At 43.1% G+C, this 22,385-nt stretch overlaps 1 protein-coding gene across 2 annotated transcripts; it reads left to right on the forward strand.

The window, feature by feature from the left end:
* Window positions 1-4,052: 4,052 nt before the first annotated feature.
* Window positions 4,053-17,737, forward strand: LOC140455658 (uncharacterized). Of its 2 annotated transcripts, XR_011952929.1 has the most exons (3): window positions 4,053-4,173; window positions 6,002-6,093; window positions 11,056-11,120. XR_011952929.1 is itself a non-coding variant. In XM_072550655.1 (2 exons), exon 2 carries the CDS (start codon window positions 11,530-11,532, stop codon window positions 12,325-12,327), a length of 798 nt encoding a protein of 265 aa, XP_072406756.1. In that variant the 5' UTR covers window positions 4,053-4,173; window positions 11,056-11,529; the 3' UTR covers window positions 12,328-17,737. The 2 variants fall into 2 exon arrangements, 1 of the variants encoding a protein (XP_072406756.1); XM_072550655.1 differs by lacking the exon at window positions 6,002-6,093 and having other exon boundaries at window positions 11,056-17,737.
* Window positions 17,738-22,385: the final 4,648 nt, after the last annotated feature.

Below are 22,385 nucleotides of genomic sequence, written 5' to 3' on the forward strand. Positions count from 1 at the left end.
CCCTCCAGTCTGTCCCCAGGGCCCTGTGGTAAAATCCAAGAGTGAGTCACAACAAGCTTTCAAACAGATGAGAAATAACTCAGCCTGTAGTCCTGATAGTATTCAATCAAGCATTTTGAAATCTGAGGACTTTTCCTCGCATCAAGACTGCATGAACTCATCCCATGGATTTGGGGGAGGAAGAAAATCCCCCACTCTTACAGAATATGACAATCCAAATTATCCTCAAGAAGGGAGATAATTCATGTTGTATTGAGGCATATTCCTCTTGACCACAGCAGAGAAAATCCTGACACACATTCTCCTGAATCGCCTTCAGACCTCGGTCATAGAGTCATAGAGATGTACAGCACAGAAATAGACCCTTCAGTCCAACCCGTCCATGCCGACCAGATATCCCAACCCAATCTAGTCCCACTTGCCAGCACCCAGTCCATATCCCTCCAAACCCTTCCTATTCATATACCCATCCAGATGCTTTTTATATGTTGCAATCGTACCAGCCTCCATCACTTCCTCTGGCAACTTATTCCATACACATACCATCTACTGAGTGAAAAAGTTGCCCCCTAAGTCTCTTTTATATCTTTCCCCTCTCATCCTAAACCTATGCCCTCTAGTTCTGGACTCCCCGACCCCAGGGAAAAGACTTTGTCTATTTATTCTATCTTGCCCCTCATGATTTTATAAACCTCTATAAGGTCACCACTCAGCCTCCGATGCTCCAGGGAAAACAGCCCCAGCCTGTTCAGGCTCTCCCTATAGCTCAAATTCTCCAACCCTGGCAACATCCTTGTAAATTTTTTCTAATCCTTTCAAGTTTCACAACATCTTTCCAATAGGAAGGAGACCAGAATTGCACACAATGTTCCAAAAGTGCCGCTGTTAAGATTTTAGAGTGCAATTATTTAGGATGAGATTGCTAAGTACTTGGAAGTGGGGTCAATACAGCTTCATCAAGGAGATGATGTGTCTGACAAATGTTTTAGAATTCTTAAAGGATGTGACAAGCAAGTTAGACAAAGGAGATCAAGTGGATGTGGTCTGTTTGGCCTTCCAGAAGGCCTTTGACAAAGTGATGCACAGAAGGCTCATAATTAAAACAAGAGCCTATAGTGTTAGAGGCAAGGTGCTGGCAGAGATAGAAGATTGATTGACTGGCAGAAGGCAGAGAGTGGTGATTAAGGGGCCTTTTTCAGGATGCCAGCAGTAACTAGAGGAGTTCTACAGGAGTCAGGGTTGGGACCACAACTATTCAGATTATACATTCACAATCTGAACAAAGGAACTGAGGGCATTGTTGCTAAGTTTGCAGATAACACAATGATAGGTGAGGGACAGGTAATGTTGAGGAAGCAGGGAGGCTGCAGAAGGACTTGGACATTGGGTAATTGGGCAAAGAAGTGGCAGATGGAATACAATGTGGGAAAGTGTGAGGTTATACATTTTGTTAGAAAGAATAAGGTCAATGACTATTTTCTAAATGGGAAAAGGCTTCAGAAATCTGAAGCTCACAGGGACTTAGGAGTCCTCGTGCAAGATTCTCCTGGCAGTGAAGAAGGCAAATGCAACATTAACATTCAGTTCAAGAGGGCTAGAATAGAAGAGCAAAGGTGTACTGCTGAGGCTGTAAAAGTCTATGGTCAGATTGCATTTGGAACATTGTGAGCAGTTTTGGGCCCCATATCTAAGGAAGGATGTGCTGGCATTGGAGAGGGTCCAGAGGACGTTTACAAGAATGATCCTCGGGATGAAGGGCTTGTTATAAGAGGAGCAGTTTAGGATTTGTGGTCTATACGAAATGGGGTTTAGAAGGATGGGGGGGATCTCATTTGAAATGATAGAATATGAACAGGCCTGGATAGAGTGGAGGTGGAGAAGAAATTTCCACTAGTAGGAGAGACTAGGACCTGATGGCACTGCCTCAGGGTGAAGGGATGACCCTTCAGAATTGAGATGAGAATTTTTTTTTCAGTCAGAGGGTGGTGAATCTGTAGAACTCATTGCCACAGAAAGTTGTAGAAGCCGATTAATTGAGTGTATTTAAGCAGAGGCAGATAGGTTCATAATTAGTATGAGGATCAAGGATTATAGGGAGAAGGCAGAAGGTTATGGGTTGAGGATCATACTAGCCATGATTAATTGGCAGAGCAAACTCAATGAGCTGAACTGCCTAATTCTGCTCCTATATATTATGGTATTATAAGAACTGGACAGCAATAATACAGCACTTTTGAATCCATACCACCATCCACAGGCACAAGTCAGAAGTGTGATGAAATACCTGGATACTTATCTGGATATGTGCAGCTCCAACAATAGTAAAGACATTCAATGCCATCCTTTGGCACTCCATCATCACCTTTAACATGCATTCCCTTCACCATCAACACACTGTGGCAGAAGTTTATGCTACCTATAAGATGTACTGTATCAGTTCCTCATGACTGCTTCAACAGCACTTTCCAAATCTGTAATCTCATGCATCTGAAGGACAAGGGCAATGGATACATGGATACACCACCACATGCAAGTTCCCATCCAAACTATGCACCATCCTGACTTGGAAATATATCTTTGGCTCAAAACGCTGGAACTCCCTTTGTAACAACACTATGGGTGTCCTCAACCCCAATATTTACAACACTTCACAACACTTCACCAGCTCCTTCTCCAGGATAATTAGGGATGGGCAATAAATGCCAATGTTGCCAGCAACATCCACATGCCAAGAACCTCCCCCAACACAGAGTCAATCTCCTCGTTAAATTCACTCCCAAACTTTGTGATTCAATCACGTGTGTTGTCCCTCCCCAAGTCATAGAGGCAATCTCCAAATCACAGTCACTCCAAACGTCAACAGTCAATCAATTCTGTCCTCTCTTCATCATTTGTCCAGTGCCCCTCCTTCCTTTACCCCTCTTTCTTGTACGTCTCCCTCCTCCTCCCTCCCGCCTGAGCCTCTCCCTACCCTGTCACTTCACCCTGTGTCCAACCATCCTGTAACACTCTTCCTTTTCTCATGTATCCTTCTTTCTTGTGCTACTTGGTCCTGTGACCCTCACTTCTGTAATCATCTCTTCTCTGTCTCTCTTTCCTATGTCCCTCAAATCCATTTCAATATCAGTAGCTTAAGTGAGTGGGAAAAAAAACTGCCAGATGAGATCAAATGTGGAGAAATCGTCTGCTATGACAGGAAGAATAAAAATAAAGTTTAAAAACAACTCCAGAATTCCAAGGTGCAGAATAATCTAGATGTTCTAGCACAGGAATCACAACTATAGTATGCAGGTACCACACGTAATTAAAAAGACAAGTGGAATGCAATATTTAGAAGAGAAACATTAAATTAAGGATGTTATGCTTTATTTATACAGGGTGTAGATGAGACCTTGAATATTGTGTGTAGCTTTGGACTCCAAATTTAAGTGCTCTTTTAGGACAGAGATGATGGGAAATGCTTCTCAGAGGGTTGTGTGACTTTGGAACTCTGTACCTCAGAAGGCAAAGAAGGTGCAGTAATTGAAGTTTTTAATAGTGGAGTTGGTCTATTGGTCGTATGTAATCAAAGGTTACTGAAGTTGATGTGGAGGAAATTTGGAGGTTGGAACACAAGCACACGAGCTTTGATCTTATTGAATGGCAGTGCAGACGCAAGAGTTCAATTGACCTATTTCTGTTCCTAATTCATATGGTCATATGCCCCTCTGTCAATTTCTTTCCCCCACCTCTCCCTCCTGTACATACACTGATCCCACCACTGCACATCATCACTGCCTTGGATGCTGTGGGTCTTCCGTTTCTGATCTGCTGTCAAACACATCCCACACTGATATAAGTTTGAAAGCCTCTGGAGATGAAGAATACTATTCCCACACTAGAAATCTCTGTCAAACATTTACCAGGGGAACTGTGACAGCAGCTGCAATAAGTGAGGTTTTATTCAGATGGGACAATGACAAGTTTAAATCCCCACCTGATCTGCTGCTCAAAGTCACCTCCATTTCCCCGGTCAGTTTCCCAAGTTTCAGGAATCTCATGTTGCTCCAGAAATATTTGGATTGACTGTGAGAGACGTCAATCAGAGAGTCCACCCACTCTGCACATTGTCTCCTCTTCCTCTTCCAGAGCTGGTTCACTTCCTATAGGGACTGAAAACCAAGTGAGGAGATGGTGAGTGAAGGAGCAGCTTTTATACAAATTGTATCCCATAATATCCGCACCAACCTTCAGGCAGTCTGACTATCCTGTGGGTAATCAGGGGTGGAAATGTCCCTTATGCTGTGTGAGAAGATCCAGCTGAGAGAGCTGTTTACTCGGTGCTTTGTGCTGAACTGTTTGACTGGAGCTGTGTGTTGGATATTGTGTGTGTTTATTGGAAGCATTTCCCTCTGATTTCCAGGCTGAGTTTTGCTGATGGCTCATTCCTGAATATGAGAAGGTGAGGTGTCATTATCTGGGAGGTGCAGATTCTTATTGATTTCCTGGTGTTGAGTTCTGTGTGTGATGGTGCTGATTATTATCCTGTGGATTGTGAATAGTCGGTTCTCTCTGTGTGTTAGGACCTCGATATTATCTGTCTTCTAAAAATCTCTCCAAGACTACCACCATCCTCACTCTGTAACCTTCTCAGAAAAGTCTGAGTTACAGAATTGTTACAGTGCAGAAGGAGGACATTCGGCCCATTGTGTTACTGGGTATCCAAATGATAATCTCCTGTGATCTTATTTGTTTGTCTTCTCCATTGTCATCCTGCACAATATTCATTCTTAAAATAACCATCTGATAATCTGCTTGGGTGCTATGGTTGAACCTGCCTACACCTGACTCTCAAGTATTCCTAACCTCTTGCCGTGTGAAAGTGTTTTCTTATTTCACTTTTCCTTCTTTTATGAATTATTTTAAATCTGTGTCCATTCATTCATTCTCGATCCTTTCATGCATGGGAATGGGTTTTTGCCTATTTACTATGTCCTGACTCCTCATTACTTTGAATTCTTTGATCGGATCACATCTCATCCTTCACTTATCCAAAGAGAACTGTCCCAGCATTTCCAATCTAACTTCCTCACTGAAATTTCTCATCCCAGGAAGCATTCTCCTAAACCTCTTATGCACACTCTCCAAATCAGTGCCCAGAACTGAACACAATATTCCAGCTAGAAGAAGTGACCTGTATAATTTCATCATAACCCCTTCCATTCTATACCCTATTAATAAAGCTGAGGATACTATATGTTTTATATGCTTTTGTCTTCCTGTCACCTTCTGTCCACTCCTATCGCCACTCTGCTACTGAGGCCACCTTAGAGTAGTATCCTTCATTTATGTTGTCTCTCCATGTTCTTCATATCAAAGGGCGGCACAGTGGCACAGTGGTTAGCACTGCTGCCTCACAGCACCAGAGACCCGGGTTCAAATCCTGCCTCGGGCAACTGTCTGTGTGGAGTTTGCACATTCACCCCGTGTCTGCGTGGGTTTGCTCTGGGTGCTCCAGTTTCCTCCCACAGTCTAAAGATGTGTAGGTTAGGTGAATTGGCCATGCTAAATTGTCTGTAGTGTTAGGTGAAGGGGTAAATGTCGGGGAATGGATCTGGGTGGGTTGCTCTTCAGAGGGTCGGTGTGGACTTGTTGGGCTGAAGGGCCTGTTTCCACACTGTAAGTAATCTAATCAAAATACATCACCTCATACTTTGTTGAGCTGCATCTTGTCAACGTGCTTTTGAAGTTCTGCACAGTTTGTAATGCTTTCAAGTTTCATATCACTTGCAAGTTTTGAAGTTCTCCCCTGTACTCCAGGGCCTGGGTCATTAAAGGACTGGGCCAAATTCTGATCCCTGGAAACTCCAAGTAAGCCTTACTCCCAGCCCAAAAATGCAAACCTTGACAAACCTTGCAATGCATTTGTCAGTTTTCTATCACTCAGCCAATGTTGTATTCACATTGCTACTGTCCCTTTTATTCCACGAGCTCTATTTTTGTTCACAATGTTTTTGTGCAGGATTGAATCAAATGCCTTTTAGAAGTCGATGTGGACCACATTCACAGCATTGCTCTCATCAACCTTCTCGGTACTCTCATCAAAAAACACCAGTAAGTTATTTAATCATGATTTTCTATTAATAGGTCAGTATTGGGGCTCCCTAATCAACTGCACGTTCACATTTGTCAGTTTATTCTATTCTGAACAATTGTTTCTGTGAGTTTTCCGAACACTTAAGTTAAACTGACTGGTCTGTGCTGTTTGGGCTTGTCCTTGAATCCTATTTTTAGACAATGGCATTACGTTTGCAAAATCACCAGTCTTGTGCTTTCCTGAGTCTCAGGAAGACTGAAACAATATTGCAATTTTTATTCTCACTTCACTCAGTATTCTTGGATGTACTTAACCCAATCAATGTTGAACCTTCTAAGCAACCCAAATTCCTCCTCTTTCCTCATTTAGTGGGCAGTACCATCTTCCTTTGTAGACAGAGATACAAAGCATTTAGTTAATCGTACCTGCATGGAAAGTATCCCTTTTATCCTGAACTGGCCCCACTTCTCCTTTCACTGCACCTTTTTCCTATTCACAGGCCAAATAAAACTTCGGGTTTCCTTTTTTTAAAGCTGCCAGTCTCTTCATACTTCCTCTTTACTTTTCCTATTTGCTTTTTCACCACTCCTTTGATCATTCTCTCTTCAGCCTGATTTCAATTATACTTTCTATCCCTCATTTTTCATTTACACACATATCTTCTTTATATTAATTTCTATTTCTTTTGTTAAGAAGAAAACAAAATCTTGTATTTATATAAGTCTTTCATGATGACCAGATGTCCCAAAGTTTTTTGACAATTTGTAATATTTCTGAAATGTAGTTGCTGTTATAACATAACTGCATGCTTCATGAATGGCAATGAGATAATGGCTAGATAATTTTGATCAAAAATTGATTCAGTGACCAGAAAGTAAAGTAACAAGATATTATTGCTACTGGAAAGTTGTTACAGGAAGGTTCCAGAGGACTCAATATTGAATCCCTTACAGTTTGTTGGCCATGTTGATAGTGGGGAGAATGTGGGTTGAGTGCAGGATAATATCAATGATTTGTTGAGGGGGTGGAAAATGGAAAATGGAATTCCGTATGAAAATGTGTGAGGTTATGCATTTTGGGAGGACAAACAAAGCAAGGTCACACACAATAAATGGGAGGAAATTGAGAGTGGTAGAGGAAATGAGACTTTGAAGTTTATTCTACAGATAAGGTGGTAAAGAAGGCATAGGGAATATTATCCTTCATTTGGTGCTGAATACAAGAGAGGAATGTAATTACATTAGACACTGGTTAGGCCACAGCTGGAGTTTTGTGTATGGTTCTGGCCACCACATTACAGGAAGGGCATAGTCACTGTAAGGAGAGTACAAAGGATTTTTTGCAAGAATATTTCCAGAGCTTGAAAACTGCAGCTAAGAAGAAAGATTGGCTAGGTCAGTTGTTGGAACAAACAGTGAAGGGTGACTTAATTGAAGGGTACAAAATAATGAGAGCTTTACACATAGTAAACAGGGAAGGCCTGCTTCACCTAGCATAGAGGTCAGTTTCCAAGGGGCATGGAATGAAGGTAATTGATAGAAGGATTGGAGGGGATGAGGAAAGATCTTTTCCCAGAGGGGAGTGTGAGGCTGAATTTCATTGCGCATATTGGTGAATGAGGCAGAAACCTTCAACTCACTTAAAATGAACCTGGATCTGCACCAAAGTACTGGAACCTGTTGGCCATGGTGCAGGTCAGGGAGATTCAAATGAGTAGCTAGTTTATTCAGCACAGTTAGGCATAATGGGCTGAATGGCCTGTTTCTGTGCTATAACATTTCTGTGGTTCTCTGCATTCAAGTGTTAGCCTCAGTGCTCAAATCATAAATGGGACTTGAACTCACAGCGTCCTGACTGAAAAGTGCACTGATATCTCCTGAGGGAAGGTGATAAACAGCTCAGTCCTTTAACTCTCCTAAGGTCCCGACCCTCCTCTACTATTTGTCCCTTGGAACTTTAGCTGTTCCACATTTGATGTCTGTGCCTTCAGCTTCCTGGGCCCTAATCTCTCAAATTCTTTCATTAAACCCCTCCACCACTTTCCATTTCTTTAAACCTACCCCTTTGTTCATGTGTTTGATCATCTCTGTAATATCTCCTTACATAGCCCACTGCCAGAGTTCTCAGATAATGCAACTTGAAGCATTTTGGGGCCTTTTGTGATGGTCAAGGTGACTACAGCATGGTGGTCAAGATTATATTGAGTTTGATGTGTGGTCTTGTGTTTTGAGCCAGTACTGCAGCTTGCACACTGAGACATGAGTCTGAAGTATAGTTGTAGGTGGAGAAGACTGGAGTTTGATGTCACAGAGAGAAATGTCTAATGCAATGCTCCATCCTGTTTCTTGATCATTCCCGATCTTATAGAACTGAAGATTTGATTTGATTTAATTTATTGTCACGTGTACCTAAGTACAGTGAAGAGCTTTGTTTGCGAGCAGTACAGGCAGATCATAGTCAGCAAGGAGGTACAGATCCTAGGCTGAGATAAACTTGGACTGAGTAACGGATACAGGTTACACCACACAGGACGTACACAAGGCAAGGTCTGCATTAACAAGATCAGCATTATTCAAAGTTGGACGGTCCGTTTTTTGAGTCTAATAACAGGAGGGATAGTGTGTGTGTGTGTGTGTGTGTGTGTCTGTGTCTGTGTGTGTCTGTGTGTGTGTGTCTGTGTGTGTCTTCAAGCTTCTGTATCTTGTGCCTCATGGAAGAGGTTGTAGGAGAGCATCACTGAGATGGGTCTCTTTGGTGATGTTGGCAGACTTTCTGCGGCAACAAGACATGTAAATGGAGTCAGTGGATGGGAGGTTTGCTTCTGTGATGGTCTGGGCTGTGCACACCACTTCCTTCTTATGGTCCTGGGTAGAGTAGTTACTGTACCAAGCCATGATGCACCCAGACAGTATACTTTCTATAGTGCATCTGTAAAACTTGGTGAGAGTTGTTATGGACATGCCACGTTTCCTGAGCCACCTGAAGGAAGAAGAGATGTTGTTGTGCTTTCTTCACTGCCACACCTATGTGGGAGGTCCAGGACAGGTTGTAGGTTATCGTCACTCTGAGGGACATGACGCTGTCAATACTCTCAATCTCCACTGCGATGATGTTGGTGGGGGAGTGTTCTCCTCCTTTCTTTCTAAAGTCAATGATCAGTTCTTTAGTTTAGCTGACATTGAGAGAGAGAGATTATTATCATTGCACCACGTCACCAAGGCCTCTATCCCCTTTCTGTATTCTGAATCACTGGTGTTTGATAACCGTCCTACCACAGTGGTGTTGTCAGCAAACTTGTACATGGCATTTGTTTGGAATTTGACAAGTTGTGAGTGTACAGTGAATACAGTAAGAGGCTGGGAATACATCCTTGGGGGGGCTCCAGTGTTGAGTATCATGCAGGGGAGGTGCAATTGTCTATCCTCACTGATTGTGGTCTATGGGTCAGGAAGCTGAGGATCCAGATGGAGAGGGTGGAGCTGAGATCCAGGTCATGGAATGTTGAGATCAGTCTGGAGGGGATAATGGTGTTCAATGTAGGGCTGTAATTGATGAGCAGGAGTCTGATGTCAATGACCTTGTTGTCCAGTTGTTACAGAGATGAGAGCATGATTAGGAACATGACATCTGCTGTGGACTTGTTATGTCGGTAGGCAAATTGCATGGGATCAAGGCAGGCTAGGAGACTGGAGTTGGAGTACGCAATGCCCAGTCTCTCAAAGCACAATTATAGAGGTCAGAACCACTGGGCAGTAGTCATTAAGGCATGTTGCATGTGCTTTTTTTAGGTACTGGGATGATTGTGGTCTTCTTGAAGCAGGTGAGGACTTCGGCTTATAGGAGGGAGAGGTTGAAGATGTCAGTGAATACCTCTGCCAGCTGGTCTGCACAGGATCTGAATGCACAGCCGAGGATTCTGTCCAGGCCTGTGCCTTTCCTTGGGTCAACTCCCAGGAAGACTGATCTGAAGTCTGCAGCGGTGACAGATAATAACAACAGGGATGCATCTGGGGCTGTTGGGTCAGGTGACACCACGCCACTGACATTCTGCTCAAACTGAGCATAGAAAGCATTGAGCACATCAGGGAGGGATGTGTCTTTGTCTGCTTAATTGCTCTGCTAAATTTTCTATCCTGCTTTGTTGTTTAGGCTTTGTCACAGGAGCCAGGAGTCCATATGGTTGTGGTTTGGGCCTCTAATTTGGTCCGGTACTGTTTCTTGGCATCTCTGATGGCTTTGCAGAGGTAATATCTAGATTTTCTGTATAGATCTGGGTTGTCCGACCTGAATGCTGCAGGCCTGGTCTTCAGAACTTGTTGGTCTGTAGACTAAGTTTTGCTCATGGAGGCTGCATATTCAGTCCGGACAATGTTGGAGAGAGTATAGAAAAGATTTGATGGAGATGTGAATAGACTGGAGAAGCAGGGATTGTTTCTCTTAGAAGAGAAAAATCAGAGATGTTTTAAGCTGTCATGGATTTAGACAGAGCAAATAAAGAGAAACTGTTTCAAACTGCAAACTAATTGATAAAGAATGTTTTCAGATAAAAGATGATTGACAGAAGAATAAGTGATAAATTGAGGAGAAAAGTATATATAACTTTGATTGGCCATGCATTGTCTGACAGGGTGGTGGAAACAGATTTAGTAGTGTCCTCCGCTTAGCTAAAAACCTGGACTCTGAAGTATCCCCAGAGTTGCTCCTGACCTGTTATCTACTAGTTTGATGATAATCATATATGTGATATTGTGGTGGTATACAGTCTGGTGCTGTTGATGGCTCACTGCATCCTATGGACATCCAGTGTAGGGATTTGTCCTTAGTCTACTTCCCCTGTGATGATGAACATGGTGAAAAGGACTCATTCATCATTTGGGAGGGCGTGGTAGTTTTCTTTGAATTTGTTTGACCTGAAGCTGTGAGACTCTGTGGAGTCAATATTGTTGATACAAATCACGTTTCCTTTTCATGTTTTACAGAAGGATTTCACCATACCTCACCAGAGAACACAGAGAGGATAGACACTGCACATAGATCCTGATCATCACCCAAGGAACAACTGCACAACTGCAGGAAGACGGCTAGTCCCCTCACAGCATTGCTCAACACAGAGGAGGTTGGGCAGTGAAACTATCATCTGGAAATCGGTCAGGGGAGCTTTGACACATGATCAGATCTGAAACTGGTCAGTGGTGTGGAGCCTTCCATCAGAACCAACCTTTCTGAAGGTTTGACTGTGGGTGATCGGTCAGGGTGAAGCTGGGAAGAAGTTTGAGTGGTTCCAAGTGTGGTGAGAGCTTCAATCATTCATTTATCCTCAAGAATCACTGACTCATTTCTACAGGGGGAGGAGGCTGTTCAAGTGTGAAGTGTGTGAGGAGGATTCCACGGATTATAAGATCTAATGTCACACACACTGCATCTGTTGTACACTTGAGAGCACAACAATAACAATGGAAGAGACAGCCTTCAAGTGTGAGGAAAGTGATGAAGACTTTGCACACTCATCAATGATTGTGCATCCACAACACATTCACATTGGAGAAAAGCCATTCAGTTGTGAAATGTGTAACCAGGACTTTGTACAGTTATCAGACCTCGTGAATCACCAGCGCATTCACACAGGGAAAAAAGCATTCATATGCGAGGTATGTGACAAATCGTTCTCACAGTCATCGAAGTTTCTCATGCACCAACACACTCACACAGGGGAGAAACCATTCACATGTGAGGTGTGTATCAAATCTTTCTCTGATTCATCATATCTGCGCAGACATCAACGCACCCACACTGGAGAGAAACCATTCACATGTGAGGTGTGTGATAAATCATTCTCCCAGTCAGGGAACCTTCACATACACCGACGTATTCATACGGGAGAGAAACCATTCAGCTGTGAAGTGTGTGACAAGTCTTTCTCTCACTCATCGCTCCTCCGTGTGCACCAACGTATTCACACAGGGGAGAAACCATTCACGTGTGAAGTGTGCGACAAATCATTCTCAGATTCATCAGCCCTTCGCAGACACCAGCGCATTCACACAGGAGAGAAACCTTTCATATGTGAGGTATGTGACAAAGCATTCTCCAGGTCGTCAAGTCTCCTACTTCATCAGAGGATCCACACGAGGCAGAAACCGTTTATGTGTGAGATTTGTGACAAATCATTTTCAGCCGCATCAAGTCTCCGTGCACACCAACGGATTCACACAGGGGAGAAACTGTTCAAGTGCGGGATCAAAGATAATTAATTCTCACAGTCAGAGAACTTCTGTGCACAGACACAACACACATGATGTGTGCAACAAATGGTTCTCAATGTCATGGTGATGCTATTCCATTAGAGGATCCACACAGGGGAATAATGTTTAAAGGGTAATCTTTACAGTAAAGCTTTTGCGATATCTCCGACAGTCTTGGACACTACAGGATTCACACAAGGTTGTAACCTTTCAGACTGAGTTCTTTAATGAAGCCTTCATCCAGTTGTTGGAACTCATGGAATATCAGTGAATTCACAGAGGAACAACCTAGTGAAGATCTTGCCAATCTGCCCTCATAAGTGTTTACCTGTACACAGTCTCACTGTGCAGGATGTTCAGTGGGACTGGGACACAGAACAAGAAGCAGCTTTCACTCCCATCAAACATCTAGTGATGACATCACCAGCGTTGAGGGATTATGATGTAACAATGGAGTCACCCTGCAGTGTGATGTCAGTGAAACAGGACTTGGAGTAACCCCCAGGCAGTGAGGACACTGTGTTTGTATTCAGAGTGTTAATACAAACTGAACAACACTACACAGATTGAGAGAGTCTGAATATTGTCTTTTTTTGTGAACTGTTCAACCAGTTCTAATCAACTCCAAAGCATCAACAAAAGATATTTCTTACATTTTTTGAGATTTCATTTGAAAGTGAAGCACAGATGTTAAGTGCGGATGTTATTATTGGACAAGTCAGATCCCTGACTAAAGTCTTGCTTGATAGACCATATTTTGTTTTTAAATTTGCTTTTATCAAGGCAGTTTCTCATTGAAATATGAACACAAAATGTTGCGGACTTTGTTCTCACAAACAAGTTTATGGCACAAAGTAAAGAAAAAAATAGATAAATCAAACTACTCACGAGTTTAAAAATATTGCTACACGTGGTAAAATACTGTACCATTAATCCCAAAAGCATCCTTTTACAGCACTCAAACACCTATACATTCCCTTCTCCAATACATTTAAATTTACTGAACTGGAGTTGAAAGAGTCAGTTCAAAGTCTGTTAGCCTTTTCTTTGAGTATTCACATAACTAAACTTCGATTTTCTCAGCTTAAAGTAACCCCTTCAAAGTTTTAATTAAACATTTCTGATTTGGAACTTTAAAACTAAACTCCTTACAGTGAAGTAACCTATTTCTTAATAGTTCTAAACTATCTCCCTTTCTCAGAAGCAACTATACATCTCTAGCTTCAGCCAAGAATTCTGCAAACTGAAACCAAAAGAGCTGTTATCAAGCCAAATAATAAATCAATTCTGATCCTTCCAACTGAAACTGTTGAAATGCTCAATAATATTCTGTTCACTCTTAAAACAATCCAATGGAAACAAAACCCCATTACCCTCCAGGAAGTCTCTCCCTTTCTCTTTTTCTTTCTCATACTGTTTATTAAAAGAAATCACTAAGGCTAAAGAAATACTTTCAAGTTAATTGTTAAATCCCGTCATATATACAGACAGACCAAAACCCACATTGAAAATCCAAACACCAAAATGAGTATTTAAAAGTATATAAATTGCACACCTTACATCACACCTTTGACCTCTAGAGGCAAATGCAAGTCTTTAGGAAGCATTTTCATTATCTATCAAATTATTAGTTACTGACTGATTTATTGTCATATGAACATTATAAAATACTGACATGAAACACACAATAAGTGATAGAGCTACCTTATTTTACAAGTCCATGGGCATCACATCACTCAGTGTCCTTCACGAGTGCTCTAAATAAGACGTCCCACTATAATATTTTCCTTTCCTGGCGCAGAAGCAATTTTTAATTATGGTTGGCGAATTAAGCTCTAATGAAACAATCCTGGGTTCTTGTCTCAAACCTTTTCCAAGAAAATTAAAGGACTGCAACCTGTATAAATACTACTATCTGCCATATTGATGTTGATGTATATATCAAACGTATGCAGAATTACACAAGACTGAATGTCTCTTTCTAAACTGTGATTTTTTTTTGCTGATATATGGTCAATTTCTTCAAATCAGAACTGACAGGCCAATTGATTCCTATCTCCTCAACTTGCAGAAAAACAGCCCCCACATTAATGTTGCTGGTACCAACAGCCAACTTCAATAGCTTCTCACACTGCTGCCTCACTACACCAGGGAACTAGGTTCGATTCCAATCTTGGGTGATTGTGTGGAATTTGCACAATACCCCTGGGTCTGCATTGGTTTACTTCGGGTGCTTCAGATTCCTCCCACAGTCTAAAGATGTGCAAGTTAGGTGGTTTGGCCATGCTCACTTTCCTGTAGCATCCAGGGATATGTAGGCTCGGAAGGTTAGTCATGTATGGTTATGGGGATAGGGGTCTGAATGGGATACTCTTTGGAGGGTTGGTGAAGACTCGACGGCTGGCATGGCCTTTATATGCATTGTAGGGATTCTGTGATATCGGAGAATTTCACATTTTTTCCAGGCATGGGAAAATCCAAAATGGCATTTACAGTCACTTGTCTAGGTGCTACATTGGCCTTGTCCCATGGTATGTCTCAAATTCTTGGTTTGGCAAATTCATTCTTAGCGAGATCTATAACCAAACTGGCTACAAAACGCCAATTAAACAATTCAGTCAAATGATTTCAATGTCCTTCCCAAGTTTGACTACAACAGCCATTCGTCACAGTTACATAGTCTTCAGATTATTTTACTGGTTGTTCTTTGAAATGTTGCTTGTCCATTTTTCATTCCAGTAGGCTTGACTTGGATTGGTAAAGTTCAGCTGATGTGTCAAAAGCTTATATCTCTGGGGCCTATTAGTGTGCAGAACTTGAAAGATCACTTTTTAACGAGTTAATTTTTGTGACAAATCATGCAAATCAAATTCATTCAATGGGATAGGATATAAGTCCGCTTTGTTATCAGGTTGACTTTGCGAATAATTAGTACTAAATCTTTGTGACCCATCTTATTTCAGCATCATCACAATAGGGGAACTCTAGCTACAATGACTTGGTTCAATAATGCCTTTGTCAATCATGAATTTAATCTTTTCTCTCACTTGACCTAATCTCTCTGAATGGAGTCTTATAAATAACATATCCACCTCACATTAATATGAACAGCCAGAACTGTTTTTCTCGACCTATTCCCACAAATTGATTTCTAATACTGAAACTGCCTCCTCAAACCACTTCAATCATTTTCTAAATATTAAATATAACCTTTTAAGCAACTCCATATTTTCCAACCTAATTGTGAGAGGAACAACTTTTAAATTTTCAATTTTTTATTCATTGTCCAATTGTTCTGGTATTTCTATTTTACGACAATTTTATTGTCCCTGTCATAAGGTCTTTCTAACATGTCAACAACTGCCTGATTCTTTCTCTTATGTGAAGTACTCACTACGTAATTCACAGCATTAAGTTTCTTTTTGATTTGGGCAGATCCAGCAGACATTGCTTTTAATGGTTCCCAGAGACAGGTAACTGCCACCAAAATCTCTCCCACAACAACATCTCATACTTTGACATTTTTAGTTTTTGTTTTTGTTATTGATTGAGCACACTTCTAATACCTTTTAGTATACATCAGTCAGTTTCTTTATGAACCCCAGAATATAGGTTGGAAGCATATCTTTGAACTTATCAATTTCTCTTTAGTTTGTCATCTCATGTACTTAGAGTCATAGAGATGTACAACACGGAAACAAACCCTTCGTTCCATCCTGTCCATGCCGACCAGATATCCAACCTGATCTAGTCCCATTTGCCAGCACTTGGCCCATATCCCTTTAAACCCTTCCTATTCATAAATACCCATCCAGATGCCTTTTAAATGCTGCAGTTGCACCATCCTTCACCATATCCTCTGGGAGCTCATTCCACACACACGCACCACCCTCTGCGTGATAAAGTTGCCCCTTAGGTCCCTTTTATATCTTTCCCCTCTCACCCCAAACCTATGCCCTCTCGTTCTGGACTCCCCCACCCCAGGGAAAAGATATTGTCTACTTATCCTATCCATGCCCCTCATGATTTTATAAATCTCTAGCAGGCCTCCAACGCTTACAAGTATTGGCCCATATTGGGGCGGCTTGGTGGCTCAGTGGTTAGCAATGCTGCCTCACAGTGCCAGGTTCAATTCCAGCCTTGGGCAACTGTCTGTGTGGAGTTTGCACATTCTCCCTGTGTCTGCATGGGTTTCCTCCTGGTGCTCCGGTTCCCTCCCATCGTCCAAAGACATGCAGGTTAGGTGAATTGGCCATGCTAAATTGCCCATAGTGTTAGCTGCATTAGCCAGAGGGAAATGGGTCTGGGTGGGCTGCTCTTCGGCGGGTCGGTTTGGACTTGTTGGGCCGAAGGGCCTGTTTCCACACTGTAGGGAATCTAATCTAGTCTAATCTATATCTTGTAAAAAATGTAACTAACTTCATCACTGCCACTTTTGCTATTTTCTCTCAAGACACTGTTTCAGTAACTCATACAGAAAAAGCCAACATTGTTAAAAATTGGTTACTATTCCTGGTTTTACGTAGGGGTCCCACACAATCTATCTATTTCCACTTAAAAGGTTGTTCAAAGGCTTTTATCAGAATTAAAGGTGCAAATTTAGAATAGAATAGATAGAATCCCTACAGTGTGGAAAGAGGCCATTTGGCCCAACGAGTCCACACACTGTCCCTCCGATGAGTAACCCACCCAGACCCATTCCCCTACCTTATTGCTGTACATTTACCCTGACAAATGCACCTAATCTACATATCCCTGAACACTATGGGCAATTTAGCATGGCCAATTGATTAACCTTCATATCTTTGGATTGTGGGAGGAAACAGGAGCACCCGGAGGGAACCCTCACAAACACGGGGAGAATATGTGGTGGTTCTGTTCGCCGAGCTGGGAATTTGTCTTGCAAACGTTTCGTCCCCTGTCTAGATGACATCCTCAGTGCTTGGGAGCCTCCTGTGAAGCGCTTCTGTGCTGTTTCCTCCGGCATTTACAGTGGCCTTTCTCTGCCGCTTCCGGTTGTCAGTTCGAGCTGTCCACTGTAGTGACCGGTATATTGGGTCCAGGTTGATGTGTTTGTTGATAGAGTCTGTGGATGAGTGCCATATGGAGGAGGCTCCCAAGCACTGAGGATGTCACCTAGACAGGGGACGAAATGTTTGCAAGACAAATTCCCAGCTCGGTGAACAGAACCACAACAACGAGCACCCGAGCAACAAATCTTCTCCCAAACTTTGAACACAGGGAGAATATGCAAACTCCACACAGACAGTCGCCAAAGACTGGTAACAAACCTGAGTTCCTGTGCTATGAGGTAGCAGTGCCAGCCACTGAGCCATTGTGTCACCTTTAATTTATTTAAGGGTTTCAAAACTTGACTAGATCTTTATGTAATTCTCGACAATAAAAATTTTAATATTTTAGCCTGTGTTTTCCTGATACTTAAGCCATAGAAGTTTTATGAGCTAAATGAAATGCGAGGTGCTGCATTTAGGAAAACCAAATAGAGCAGGACATATACACCTAATGGTAAGGTCCTAGGGAGTGTTGCTGAACAAAGAGACACCGGAGTACAGGTTAATAGCTCCTTGAAAGTGGAGTCGCAGGTTGATAGGATAGTGAAGAAGGCGTTTGGTATGCTTTCCTTTATTGGTCAGAGCATTGAGTACAGGAGTTGGGAGGCCATGTTGCAACTGTACAGGACATTGGTTAGACCACTTTTGAAATATTTCATGCAATTCTGGTCTCCTTCCTATTGGAAAGATGTTGTGAAACTTGAAAGGGTTCAGACAAGATTTACAAGGATGTTGCCAGGGTTGGAGGAATTGAGCTAAAGGGAGAGGCTGATTAGGCTAGGGCTGTTTTCCCTGGAGTGTCGGAGGCGAGGAGTGACCTGACAGAGGCTTATAAAATAGGGCATGGATAGGATAAATAGATAAAGTCTTTTCCCTAAGGTGGGGGAGTCCAGAACTAGAGGACATAGGTTTAGGGTGAGAAGGGAAAGATATAAAAGGGACTTAAGGGGCAACTTTTTCATGCAGAGGGTAGTGCGTGTATGGAATGAGCTGCCAGAGGAAGTGGTGGAGGCAAGTACAATTGCAGCATTTAAAAGGCATTTGGATGTGTATATGAATAGGTAGGGTTTGGAGAGATATGGGCTAAATGCTGGCGAATGGGACTAGATTAGGTTAGGAGTTGGACTGAAAGGTCTGTTTCTGTGCTGTACATCTCTATGACTCTATGACTTAGATGGGAACATCACCTGAAGATCCAATGCCCATTCCTCATTGGCTGGTATTTGAGGTGGTTGCCATTTCTTGATTAAGTCTTTATTTTTCAAATAATAACTTTCTGTGTGTTCTCTAAAACTAGTAACTCTTCCATCTTTCTTTGCTGGAATCTGTCTCATGGCCAGCTGATGTTCTTTAATTTCCCTATCTCTCTGGATTTTAAGTTCTTTTAATTCCACCTCTTTCCCTTTCAATGTATCATTACAATATGATGTTCTATTTCTCTTTTCTTCAATTCAAGTCTTTTCATTTCTAACATTATCTTAATTAATTTTAGCAGTGAGATACCAATTTCAAGTTTCTTTCTTCCAAATCTTCGTGTTATTTAATTGCTTGAAGTATTTCGTCCTTACAAAATTCTGTTTTTGCTTTTACCTTCAATTTACCTGCTAAATTTCTTAGTTTAAGTCAAAGGTTTCAAACAATCCACTGTTATATCTACCACTTCCAGAAAACTCTTAGCAGTGATCAAAGCAATTTCAAATTCTGGAGGGGTTAAGTTAGTTAAGGGTTTCCACACTGTAAGTAATCTAATCTAATCTAATCTAATGCTTTTGTCAGCAATAGAAAGTAAATGGGAATCACAGATGTACGAAAACTGGATCACAAACAAGACAAACAGACAGTTAAAGTTAGTGGGGTAAAAGCCACAGTGCCAGCAGACTGGTGCCAGCCTTGGATAAATGACTGTGTAGACTGCAGATAATGTAAGTGAGCTGGAGAGAGAAGTTTGGTAGTTGTAATACATATGTTGTAGTGTTTTGTCAGACTAGCTTAAACACCTCCCAAAGGCAGGGGCAAAGCTATCTGCAAGGATGTTGGCCCCGGTGTGGTTCAGGTGTACACCATCCTATTTGTACATCTCCAGCCTGCCCCAAAAACAGTCTCAGTGATCCAAAACATCCCTCCCTCTTGCACCAACTCTTGAGCCACTCATTCATCTGTCCTATTTCTGTACTTGCTAGCACACATAATCAGGAGGAATCCAAAAGTTACAACCGCTGCTTTTTAATGTACTGCCCAACTGCCTGGATTCTTGATGAAAGACCTCACTTTGCCCACATTGTTTGGTATCAACATGTACCACAACGCTGAACTCATCACCCTACCCTTTCAAGACGTACTGCAGCTGCTCAGTGACATCCCTGACCTTGGCAACATGGATGCAACACACCATCTTGGAGCCATGTCTTTGGCCACAGAAATGCCTACCTACCCCATTGGCTAAACAATCCTGTATCACTCTTGCTCTTCCTTTCTTCCTCCTCCCCCCTGTAAGGTCAAGCTTGGCTCTGACAACAATCCTCCAAGGTCAGCACCTACAGGTTCTAAAATGAATTACTGGTTAGTGAGTGGGACCTCAGGCAACTGCTGCACTATCTGTTCCTTCTGGATTGTCTGGTGGTCGCCCATTCACTTCTTTTCTCTAGTCCCTTAAGGTGTGATGTGACCTCCTCTCCAAGCATGCTATCAAGGGAACTCTGAGTCTCATGGATGTACCACAGTGTCTCCAGCTGCTACTCAAGCTCCAAAACTCAAGAGCTCCAGCTTCTGCAACTGGGAGCAACTACTTCACATGGACATTGGGGACACTGGCACGTATGACAAGCGACACATTTCATTTGGCTGGCCTCCTCTGACACGTCACAAAGTTATATTCAACTCTTACATTAGATCAAATCATAAATAATACTTTTCCCAATAAATAATATTTATTTTAGCTTCAGCTATTTAAACACAGTCCCTACGTCAAATACTCACTGACCAATCAGCATACCACTTTTCTGTGACCTCACTCCAATTTTCTCTCACATCTCCGAGTCCTGTTTGAAGAGAAGCCGAGTGTTCCCCGTCCCTGCCCTCTCCTTTATCCTCTCCTGCTGCTCAGTGTTCCTGGTCCCTGCACTCTCCTTTATCCTCTCCTGATGCTCAGTGTTCCCCGTCCCTGCCCTCTCCTTTATCCTCTCCTGATGCTCAGTGTTCCTGGTCCCTGCACTCTCCTTTATCCTCTCCCAATGCTCAGTGTTCCCCGTCCCTGCACTCTCCTTTATCCTCTCCTGATGCTCACTGTTACCCCGTCCCTGCGCTCTCCTTTATCCTCTCCTGATACTGTGTTCCCCGTCCCTGCCCTCTCCTTTATCCTCTCCTGATACTGTGTTCCCCGTCCCTGCACAGTCATTTATCTTTTCCTGATGCTGAGTGTTCCCCATCCCTGTGCTCTCCTTTAACCTGTCCCAATGCACAGTGCACCTCGTCCCTGCACTCTCCTTTATCCTCTCCTGATGCTCAGTGTACCATGACCCTGCGCTCGCCTTTATCCTCTCCCGATGCTGAGTGTTCTCTGACCCCACGCTCTCCTTTATCCTCTCCTGATGCTCAGTGTTCCCCGTCTCTGCCCTCTCCTTTATCCACTCCTGATGCTGAATGTTCCCCATCCCTGCGCTCTCCTTTATCTTCTCCCAACGCTCAGTGTTCCCCGTCCCTGCACTCCTATTTATCCTCTCCTGATGCTCAGTGTTCCCCGTCCCTGCGCCCTCCTTTATCCTCTCCAGATGTTCAGTGTTCCCCGTCCCTGCGCCCTCATTTATCCTCTCCTGATGCTCAGTGTTCCCCGTCCCTGCGCCCTCCTTTATCCTCTCCAGATGCTCAGTGTTCCCCGTCCCTGCGCTCTCCTTTATCCTCTCCTGATGCTCAGTGTTCTCCATTCCAATGCTGTCCATTATCATCTCCCGATGCTCAGTGTTCCCCATCCCTGCACTCGCCTACATCTTCTCCAGATGCTCAGTGTCCCCACGCTCTCCTTTATCCTCTCCTGCTGCTCAGTGTTCCTGGTCCCTGCCCTCTCCTTTATCCTCTCCTGATGCTCAGTGTTCCTGGTCCCTGCCCTCTCCTTTATCCTCTCCTGCTGCTCAGTGTTCCTGGTCCCTGCCCTCTCCTTTATCCTCTCCTGCTGCTCAGTGTTCCCCATCCCTGCCCTCTCCTTTATCTTCTCCTGATGCTCGGAGTTCCTCATCCCTGCACTCTCCTTTATCCTCTCCTGATGGTCTGTGTTCCTCATTCCCTCGCTCTCCTTTATCCTCTCCTGATGCTGAATATTCTGTCGCTGCGTTCTCCTTTATCCTCTCCTGATGCTCAGTATTCCCCATCCCCATGGTCTCCTTTAACCTCTCCAGTTGCTCAGTGTTCTCCATTCCTGCGCTCTCCTTTATCCTCTCCTGATGCTCAGTGTTCCCCGTCCCTGTGCTCTCTTTTATCCTGTCTTGATCAGTGTTCCCCGTCCCTGTGCTCTCTTTTATTCTGTCTTGATGCTCAGTGTTCCCCGTCCCTGCACTCTCTTTTATCCTCTCCAGATGCTCAGTGTTCTCTGTCCCTGCACTCTCCTTTATTCTCTCCAGATGCTCAGTGTTCTCCATTCCCGCACTCTCCGTTAACGTCTCCTAATGCTCAGTGTTCCCCATCACTGCGCTCTCCTTTATCCTCTCCAGAAGCTCAGTGTTCCCCGTCCCTGCAATCTCCTTTATCCTGTCCTGATGCTGAGTGTTCCCCATCTCTGTGCTCTCCTTTAACCTGTCCCGATGCACAGTATACCTCGTCTCTGCATTCTCCTTTATCCCCTCTCTTGATGCTCAGTGTACCATGACCCTGCGCTCGCCTTTATCCTCTCCTGATGCTGAATGTTCCCCATCCCTGCACTCTCCTTTATCCTCTCTTGATGCTCAGTGTACCACGACCCTGCGCTCGCCTTTATCCTCTCCCGATGCTGAATGTTCCCCATCCCTG

This window comes from Chiloscyllium punctatum, chromosome 30 (genome assembly GCF_047496795.1).
Source record: "Chiloscyllium punctatum isolate Juve2018m chromosome 30, sChiPun1.3, whole genome shotgun sequence".
Lineage (NCBI taxonomy): Eukaryota > Metazoa > Chordata > Chondrichthyes > Orectolobiformes > Hemiscylliidae > Chiloscyllium > Chiloscyllium punctatum.

Bases quoted from the DNA above. Each gene is read 5' to 3' on its own strand.
- LOC140455658 (XM_072550655.1), top strand. From the start codon at position 11,530: ATGGAAGAGACAGCCTTCAAGTGTGAGGAAAGTGATGAAGACTTTGCA.